The following is a 10,642-nucleotide window of genomic DNA, read 5'->3' as shown; positions in this document are numbered from 1 at the left end:
TGACGATTTAATAGAATTGTTTATGCTTTTAATATTTTATATACACTACTTGTTATATATGTAGCTAACTTTGAAGTTTGTTTGTTAATGGTGTAGACATGGCGAACTCAGAATCAGGATCTGATTCGGGAGCAGAGAATGAGTGTCCAACCACAATACCTACACGAGGGCCGACGCAAATGAATGAAATATCCAAACTAATGGATCAGGGCAAAAGAGTGGCCCTCGAAGTTAATGATAAAGGTCAATACTGTGGAAAAAGCTACGCGAAGCTCGTATCCACTCTGGGAGTCAGATGTCGGCAGACAATAGGGTTGGCTTATAAAAATTGGAAAGAAGTCAACCAGACTCTGAAAAATAAAGTTTGGAAAGACATTCAGGTAAGCTATTATTTGTTAGAATTTTGATTTGTTTTTCTATTACTCCAAATGTTGACTCTAACCGTGTTTGTTTTCCTTCAAAATAGACGGGGTTCATTGTGCCGGACACCTTCAAACATGATTGTCTCATCCTAGCTGGGAAGTTAATGAAAGACTTCAAGAATAGGATGACAAAAGACATCATAATGCCCGCGTTGAAAGAGAATGATGCGGGACGACCGGCACAAGTCCCCGAAAAGCACCGGAGATCGACGCCTGGCGATTGGTGCAAATTTGTTGAAAGTAGACTAACTCCTGAATTTCTGGTACGCTAATTATATTAACACTAAGATAAACTCTTAAATACAAGTACATGTATCTAATGTATTTTTTTGGCATTGTAGGAATTGAGTAAGGTGCAACGTGAACGTTCCTCAAAAATTCAATCCAGACATCGAAGTGGTCGGAGTGGGATGGTGAACGTACGGGAAGCTGTGGTAAGTAATACTAAAAATTTAATGTGCTATAATGTGCTATACAATTTAATTGGTACTCATTTCATTGTTATAACGTTATGTAGAAAAAGGACCTCGAAGTTGCAGATCCTCCCCGCCACCGTGTTTGGATTAAATCTCGCACCAAGAGTAGAAAACTTGTCACTGATTACGACAAGGAAATTGCCGAGAAGATAGTAAGTATATATTAATTCATATACTAATTGCTTGAATATATAATTCAATTAGAGTTAGTGTATATAATTCATATACTAATTGCTTGAATATATGCGTGCATTAGGCTCAATTAGAGGAGAAGCTTAGTCAGGGACAAATTCAGGTCCAGGGCCAAAACGATATCCTCACGCAGGCGCTCGGGACACCAGAGCATCCTGGACGTGTCAGGGCTGCTGGGTATGCTATTACTTCAAATGTTATTTATTTAGTTACACAAATGAAATCGTTGCTAATTTGCATTTTATGATTTGTAGGTTCCTGACCAGGGCATCTCAACTGTTCGGCAGGAAGAAAAGGGAAGTGTCTGATGTTGTGGCTCGGCAAGCGAAGGAGATTGAACAATTAAAAGCCGAAGTCCAATCCCTTAAGCGACGGAGAGAACGCTGCCGAACAAGAAGGAAGAAGGAGAGGTGGCTGGTGAGGCGTATGTTCCACAACCATACGCTCCTCAGGATGAGGTACAACCACAAATTTATCTTTGAGGAGTTCATTTCCCTCAACGACCAAGGTATCCTATACAATTTTGATGACCATGCGGCCCTTAATCAGCAAGTACATCTCTGCTCTGACAACATCGACAATATTGTGGCCCGAGGGTATTTGTACGAGCATGTGGGTGTGATCAAAGTTCAACACCGGGATTACGATGATTCACATGCTCGGATCATGGTTTCGGAAATCCTGCAAGAGGACGCTGAAATCCCAGTCCCACTTGAAGAGTTCAGATATGTTAGGGACGTGTACCAGATGTTCCTTCCTTGGCCTAAACACTTAATTTTAACAACCGAGGTAACTTCTCAACTGAAATTAATTATTAATGATTAGTGGAGTTTGAATATCTTCAATATTCATCCGTAGTGAAGTAGGTTACGCGAATATATGTCTTTGCGGTGGGATGGATGAACAAACTACTGTTATATATGTGTTATTTGTCGTTATACAGCCATGTTCAAAATTTTTGGGATCATTCAATTACAACCGTTATCTTTGCCGAAATTTCGGTAGAAATTAGATAAAATTTGATATATATATTATGTTTGTTTTGTTTAGGGTCCACTCGCTCAACCGCCCTCAAGACGTGATGCGTCAAAGGGGAAAGCTCCGATGCTTTCTCCACAAAGCCGTGGTGCACGGGAAGATGAGTTGTTCACGGAAGAGAAGATGGTGTTGATCCCTAATTCGCTGAAATGGATGATTCATGAATTCTAAGGCTCGAAGATAAACGTGATATAATCACAATTTCTGTCCCAGAGGATTCATTGCACCGCGTACCCAGATCATTTTATCTGGAGAGGATTTGCGACGGAGTTGCTACGTGTAACTACATCGGCAACCGGGGAATGCCTTGTTTGGAATGATGTATACTCTTCTTTAATCTAATTAACCTTATATCAAATTATAGTTAAATTATTATAAGGCACTAACACTTTTTTTTGGCGGGCACATATGGGAGAGCATCAACGGTACGAGAAAAATTTTCAAGTTTTACGACCCGAGCTTCTCACGGTGCATGGGATCGGCGATGAAGAACGAGTCGATCTTTTGACGATGCGGCAAGACGATTGGCTAATTGGTTATCATTAATGAACAGCAACCACCAAATGTTCTTTATTCCTTGGAATATCGGGTAAACTTTATTAAATTCTTTAGTGCTAATTGTTCATTTCTATATTATGTCTTCAAATTATTTTTATACTATCTTACTTATATTCCAATATAATTTTCTAGGATGCATTGGACGCTAGTGGTGGTTGCGCCAAACAAAATTATCCATTTAAACCCTCTAAAAGGCTGCCCAATTCCCGAAGAAATAGAACAAATGATCGGAAGGTAATTATTTAATGACTTCTTATGTAACGAATTTAAATTAACTAACGAATTGAAATGCTAATATAATTTTTCCAAACGGGGCATTCATGTATATAGGGGACGCACATCGGTATCTTGGCCGTGGCAAGGCAATTGCACAAGCAAACTGTCCAAGACAACCTAAAAGCCAAGAATGCGGTTTTTATGTTTTGAAATATATGATCGACATCGTCGCACGTGCCAACCCCAACCGTTACATAGAAGATCAAAAAGTTTGTAAGTTTTAATTATTGATCATAGTATATAAATTTTATAATAACAAATATATAATATACATATACATAAACTAATATAAATTTTTAATTTTTTTAACGAGTTTGGGGGTAAGAAGCAATACGATCCAAAAACGAAATTTTACCACTACAGCGAAAGTGGATCGAACAATTGATGGCGGTGATTCACGGTGACGATTGAGGCTCAAAGGTCGAAGAATTTTTCTTCATTATGTAATTTTTATAGATTAACTTGTAATTAGATTTATTAACTTATTAATATTTTTAACTAATTTTACATGTTTGTGTAATATTTAATTATTTTTATGAAATCAAATTATGTTTTTACCCAAATTTAATTACTATTTAATTTAAAATGTAATTAATATATAATTAAATTAAATAAATATGTAATTTAAAATTTAAATAAATATGTAATTTAAATTAAATAAATATGTATATAAATTAATAAATATAAAATTAAAATAATATAATTAAATTAAAAAAAATGAAAAAAACTGAAATCTGAGGAGTTTTGGCGTCGGTTCCTACGCCACATATGGCGTCGGTTATGGGCTAGGAACCGACGCCATATGTACCCCTATGGCGTCGGTTCTTAGCTAGGAACCGACGCCATAGGGGTATATATGGCGTCGGTTCAAATCAAACCCTTTAGCGTCGCCCTGATAGGCGTCGGTAGCGAATTTCGCGAAAACCGACGCCTAAAGGGCTTAAAAACCGCCTCTAAAGGGTGTTTTTGTAGTAGTGAATAAGGAGGAGAATCGGGCTCAGATCTTAGTGATACTCTGCTACAGGAAGGATACAAGGGTTAGAGATCTGAGCAGAAGGAGTCATTCAATTCCGCTGCAATCATTGTAAGGTTTCTCATACCTTTTATGTGTTTATTTTCATCGTTTTAGAAATTCATATTTAGATTGTTAAAAACATACTTATTAGTAAATCTAGATCCTGGTAAAAGATATTCTAACAAACAATACATTCTGAATTCAAATAAATCTCCATAAAATAATAAATCATAATTAATATTCTAGTTTTATAATTAAACCCTAATTATGTGCTAATTCCAAATTAAAACTAAGTGGTCTCTACATCGTCAGTTAACTAAAAATCCAATCAACACTTATTCAAATATTAGCTATCAAAATAAGCTAGATACCTATAATTAAGGAGCATTAAAAATATTCTATTGCTAATTAATTTGTTAATTTCACTTCAAGATAATAAAATTTTTGAGTCGTAAATAATTATTATTAGATCATTTTATTTGTAACTTTTCATTATTATTCCTTAAAGAAAACATGATAACTGAAGTTTGTTCTGTACACAAATTTATTTGATATATTTTTTCTTTATAAATAATAACTATTACCTAGTGCATAATAATAGGCGAAATCTATTTAACACCCTACTATTAAGTTTTATAAATATTGTATTTAAAGCTCTAATAATAGTAGTAAATTTCATTTAAAAAAATGCTACGAAATAATGTAGACACTTTTAATAATATGGAATGACATAACATTAGATTTAACGCTATATATGATCTATGATAAAATTTTATGAATAAAAACCCTAGCTAATTAATTAACTATTCAGACTTTTCTCCATCCATCGTAATAGGGCCTTTTCTAAATTGATCCCTTCTTCTCATATACAAATCTCTTACGATGAAATAGATATATATATATATACTAGTAAAAAGTTACGTGCAAGACACGTATACTAAATTTTATATGCTAGGTATTTTCTATTATATTAAAAGGTAATACACTTAAAAATGTTTATCTCATCTTGGTTCAACCCAACTTTATGTTGTTCCCATAGGATTGTGTGTTAGATATGAGCTTAGAAGAATAGTATTCGTTAGAATGGGTGCCAGTAATGGCGGTGCTGATGTGAGTTTTATCTTCAGGGAAAAATCTAGCTACTCCGACATTACAATTACACCTAGCCTTTCAAAATGAGCATCATCAAAAATTCAAGGATTATAAATTGAAAATGATTTCTTGTAACGGATGACATTATATTTCGCATATCCCAAAGCTGTTTAAAAGTAAAGCAAATAGCAAGGGAATAGAAGACTTACTCAAATAAATAATTACTTGAGCAACAAAGGATAACTCGCTAATAGAACACTGAATATTACACCCAAATCAACAAAAAGTGAGGAATCGCAGCAGAGAGGCCATGAATCACGGCATAGAAGCTGAAAGATTAAAGAGAATAGATGAGGCAATAATTCAATAGCAATATAGGGTTTGAGGGTTTGAGATTTAGAAAAAGAAATTATAAATGATTATCCTAAATAATCACGATTGGTTGCTAATCCTCTTGGGGTTAGTTATTTTATTGAGAATTTTCAGAGATTGTATTTTCGGTTAAGTTTATACGATTAAAATTTAAAAGTAATATTAATTTATTTAAAAATTAATATTAAAATACATCTTCATAAAAAAAATTATTATTTTTGAATAGAAAATTATTTAAAAAAAAATTACCCATAAATTTCTCATAAACCCGATTAAAATTTAAAAGTAACATTAATTTATTTAAAAATTAATATTAAAATACATCTTAATAAAAAAAATTATTATTTTTGAATAGAAAAATTATTTAAAAAAAAAAATTACCCATGAATTTCTCATAAACCAAGAATTCAGTTATATAGGCACACTTTATATAAAATAGATATATATATAATAATAATTAAGAGATATTTAGTTTAGGTTGAATAAATCGTGCACAGTTGCTTTCAATATGAGACTCGTATTTGAGAGACCAATTCAGGTGTAAAAGAATACGATTCTCTTTTCTATACCTGACACGCTATAAGGAGTTCATTCCTTAATTAATTTTAATGTTGTGATCGTGTTTATGTGTTGAAATTAATTTAGTTTTTCCTATTAGTCTTGTCTTTTGACATGATTTTTTAGTCTTTTCCTTTTAGTTTTTCTTATTAGTCTTGTCTTTTAACATGGTTTTTTAGTCTTTTCCTTTTAGTTTTTTCTGGTTTGAGTCTTGTCTTTTGGCATGGGTTGTGTAACTCGGAATCATCATGGTGCTATGGTAGAAGCATTCAAGAAGGGAAAGATTGGATGTATTAAACTTGAAATTGCTGAGATAATAGGCATTAAAGAAGCATTGAGTTGAATTGCAACTCATTCGTGGGATAGAGTCATGTTGGAAACAGATAGCTTGGTGTGTGTCCAAGCGATTCAGAGCGGTATTTTTATGCCTTCACAATTTGGTCTTATTGTTCAAGATGTTCGAAATTTGCTTTTTGCTTTATCTTTTGTTGATTTGTGTTTTGTAAAATAATTTGTAAATAAGTTGGCTCATTGCTTGGCAAGAGACTCTTGTTTCTCTACAGGTCGTATGCTTCAGTTGGAGGATTGGAAGATTGTTCCTCCGAAGTGCGTTCTATTGTTTTGAACGAATTTATTAAGTACTAGATCTTATGATTTTTATTCAAAAAAAAAATTATGAATGTTATTGATAATTTTTTTGTGTTAATATTTTAGTCACAAAAAAAATTACATGTCATTAAAATGTTGTACTTAAATATAAGTTGTTAATTTAATTTTAGTTACAGGAAGTACTGTGGCTAAAAATACATTTAATGGCAAATTCAATTTATGATTTTAGTAACTAATATTTTTAGCTATAGGCTTTTTAATAATAAGATAAGAATGATTATTTATGTTTACTGACAATTTTTTTAGTCAAAAATTTCATTATGATTAAAAGTAAAATATGTAATATTGTTTGTATCTACATAGCAAGGAAAAGGGATGACAAGTTATTCAAACGAAAAAAAAATGACAATGATCTTATTAACTCTAACTAAATATAATAATAACTTTATCTATCCTTTCAAAATAGTAATATATAATTTTATGAAAACTAAAGCATATGTAGTAGTAGGGCTGGCACAAGTATTATGAGAGTCTTGTGCAAATTTTAAGATTGGGTCCTTTTAAAAAAAATCGTGTACATTAAGATTGCAATTCCATCACTAATTTTTTTTTTTTTAAGATTGGCTCTTAAACATTTAATTATAAATTTTCTATTTATGTATGTATAATAGGGAAGAAATGGGGTGAGATGCAAAATAGTCCTAAATTTAAAAACTACGTTAATAAATGTCCCTTTTATAAAAAAAAAAAAAATTAAGAAAATAGCCAAATTTAATAAATTAGCTAATAAAAATACATTTACTACACATTATTTTTTTACAAAAAAAAATATAATAATTAAATTAAGTTATATATTTTTTTTAGTATTGCATATTATTATATTATAGTAAAAATGAATAAATATACATATAATAGTATTTGATATATTGTATCACTGAAAATTAATATACCATAGTAATAAAATTATACACCACAAAAAAATTATAACAATACTAAATTAATACTCAAAATATATACATCTTGCTAACAAAATTATATATACCACTATTAAAATATGTATACATGTTAAAAAAAATTAAATATAATAAAATAAAAATGAAATATTATTATAAATAAATGATATTTTTAAACAACAAAAACTATATACTATACAATAAAATATATATATATACCTACAATAAAAAGAAAAATATAATATTATTGAAAAAAATTGTATATATTATATTAAAAAAATTATATACCACCATAAAATAATCATACCATGCTTGTAAAATTATATATCCCATTTATATATAATAAAATAGAAATTAAACATGCACGATTTAAAATAAAATGATATACTATATAATAAAATTTAAATATTATATAACAAAAAATATATACCTTACAATTGAAATGTATATATAATTAATAACAACAAATTAAAATAAAATATATAAGATGTTAATAAAAATATATATCATGTTAACAAAAATACAATAGAAAATAAAATATAAATATTATTTAAAAAAAAATGATATGTCGTATAACAAAAAATATATAAACTATTCATCAAAATATATATACTAACAATAATAATAATATATATATATACTATACTGACCAAATTATATACCACAATTAAAATATATATACTATGACAATAAGATTATATACCACCATTGTATATAGTAAAATAGAAACTAACTAAATATTATTTAAAATAAACATATATCATACAATTAAAATATATAAAAATAATAATTACATATATATACTATAGTAATAAAATTATATACATACATTAAAATATTTGTATTATGCTAATAAAATTATATACTACGATTATATATAGCAAAATAAAAAATAAATATCATCTAAGAATGATAATATACTATACAATAAAACAGAAATATATTGTACAACAAAATCCATATACCAACAACCCACAACAGCTCATCAAAAATTAAAAAATCGACATAAGTTTCAAATAAAAAATATTTTAACAAAACTAATATAGATATACTATAATCATTAAGTAATTTGCTTCTAATTATAAAAAAAATATGAAAAAAAAATTATTGATTTTTTTTTTATATATGGAATAAGACAATATACATAATAAATAATTTAAAAGAGTCATTTGCTACAAGTTTTGAAATGAGAACATTTATTAACATAGTCTTATGAATTGGGACTGTTTACTATAATTTCTCGAAAAAGTAGAAAAATAGGCTTTTTTTCAAAAAAAGAACAAAAAAAAAGAAAGTAGGTCTTAAAAAAGAGGGAGCCTTGTGCAATGGCCCAAGCTGTCCAATACTTGGGTGGACCCTTGCATAGTAGTCGTGCCAATAATATCAATATTAATTAAATAATAAAAAAAATATAAATCATAAATTCAAGGTAGGTTGAATCCATATGGGTGGTTGGGCCTCCATTTTTGAAATTATTGTTGAATCTTCATCATCTAATAATAATGTAAATTTTTTATAGCTGTTATCTCCGAGATTGTAGATGCCACAATCACAAGGAACTCCACGAGGGCCAGAGTATGAGATTAAATCAGTGTCATGACTGAAATAGATGCAATTTGATTTACATCCAAGAAAGTTTGATGCACGCACATATATTGAAGAGTTATCTCCTAGAAAGAGAGCAGCATCTCCTAGACTTTTAACTATAACCCTTTTTACTCCTCCATCAACAAAATCCAATTTAAAAATATTTACTTTTGTAGTACGTCGTATTGTCAAACTATCTTTCCATTCACAACGTCTTAACACTTGTAAAATATCTCCCTCAAATGACTTCACAATATAAGACTTGATACCAAACCAATTGTCAGAATTATTCCAAGTTACTTTTGTACCACAGTATGGCTCACGACTATCATAAGATGAAAGAGTGTCATGATTATGATTAAGAAAATAAAACTTATTGCTATTGAACAATATATCACTAAATATTTCTTCATCTGGATCAATTTTTCTCCAAATATTATCTCTCCCGGGACTTATAATGGCTATTTTCCAACAATGTAAATAAATGACCACAACCATATAATCATTTGGATTTATTAATGGATCTGCAGTGATTGTCGCTTTGTAAATATGTTGATCACAATATTCTCTCATATCTTCCAATCCTTCAAGATCCCCATCTTCAACACGGAGGAAACAAACACGGAAGATTGATGATTGCACTATCATGATCTGTAGAGTAAGGCTTGTATAGTGTAACCGTGAAATCACGATTCACAGTTACTAGCCATCCTTGTGATGATCCTCCAAAACGCTTATCATAAGGTATATGTAATTTAGATATTTCTTTGAACTTATTAGTCATTGGATCATACATATCCCAAGTATGTTGTTTTCTATTAGGAACCATAAGCATGGGAACTTGGTGTGAAGTCTTCATCAAGCATTTAGTTTTATTGTGTTTTACTATAGAATTCCATGAAACACACACACCATAAAATCGTAGAATATCTTTGAAAGACTCCAATTTTTCCAAAATTAAATCAAGAAGATGGCATGGTAATCTAGCCCAATCTAAAAAATAGAATAAAATATATATTATACATCAAAATTAGCTATACTTTTTTTTTTTTCTTGTATGAAAAATATTTTAAAATTTAGTATTTATAATTATAGAGAAAATAATAGAAAGTAGAATATTAAAGGCATTATTATTTTGAGCATATATATGTATATAAATAGAATAACGAGGATATGCACAGGGTGTCTTGTAATTGTCTTGTTTCTTTTTAGTAAGAGACATTGTCATCTTCTTAAAAATTGAGTTTTCTATCAAAAAATTAACATTCAAATATTTAAAATTTAAGAAAGAGAAAGTAAAAAGAAAATATAAATTCTTCATTAAATTAAAATGGTAAATAGATAATTTGAAAACATTCAAATTTGAAACTCCATATTTTATACTCATAATTTTAATCAAAGGCAAACTCACAAATTAAATTTCAATGTTAGCTATATTCTAATATATATAATATATATTAATTTAATGATACTAAATTAATTCATTGTAATTAA

At 29.4% G+C, this 10,642-nt stretch overlaps 1 protein-coding gene across 1 annotated transcript; it reads left to right on the top strand.

Moving 5' to 3' along the window:
- Nucleotides 1-98: 98 nt before the first annotated feature.
- LOC133035790 (uncharacterized) lies at nucleotides 99-1,547 on the top strand. Its single transcript, XM_061112064.1, has 7 exons — nucleotides 99-380; nucleotides 467-685; nucleotides 764-856; nucleotides 940-1,050; nucleotides 1,155-1,267; nucleotides 1,345-1,472; nucleotides 1,543-1,547. Exons 1-7 carry the CDS (start codon nucleotides 99-101, stop codon nucleotides 1,545-1,547), a joined length of 951 nt encoding a protein of 316 aa, XP_060968047.1.
- The last annotated feature ends 9,095 nt before the right edge of the window (nucleotides 1,548-10,642 follow it).

This window comes from Cannabis sativa, chromosome 1, assembly GCF_029168945.1.
Source record: "Cannabis sativa cultivar Pink pepper isolate KNU-18-1 chromosome 1, ASM2916894v1, whole genome shotgun sequence".
NCBI lineage: Eukaryota > Viridiplantae > Streptophyta > Magnoliopsida > Rosales > Cannabaceae > Cannabis > Cannabis sativa.
This window is presented reverse-complemented; position numbering and strand designations above follow the sequence as displayed.

Bases quoted from the DNA above. Each gene is read 5' to 3' on its own strand.
- LOC133035790 (XM_061112064.1), top strand. From the start codon at position 99: ATGGCGAACTCAGAATCAGGATCTGATTCGGGAGCAGAGAATGAGTGT. The intron at 686-763 runs GTACGCTAATTA...TTGGCATTGTAG, and splicing joins GACTAACTCCTGAATTTCTG to GAATTGAGTAAGGTGCAACG. The intron at 1,051-1,154 runs GTAAGTATATAT...TGCGTGCATTAG, and splicing joins AGGAAATTGCCGAGAAGATA to GCTCAATTAGAGGAGAAGCT.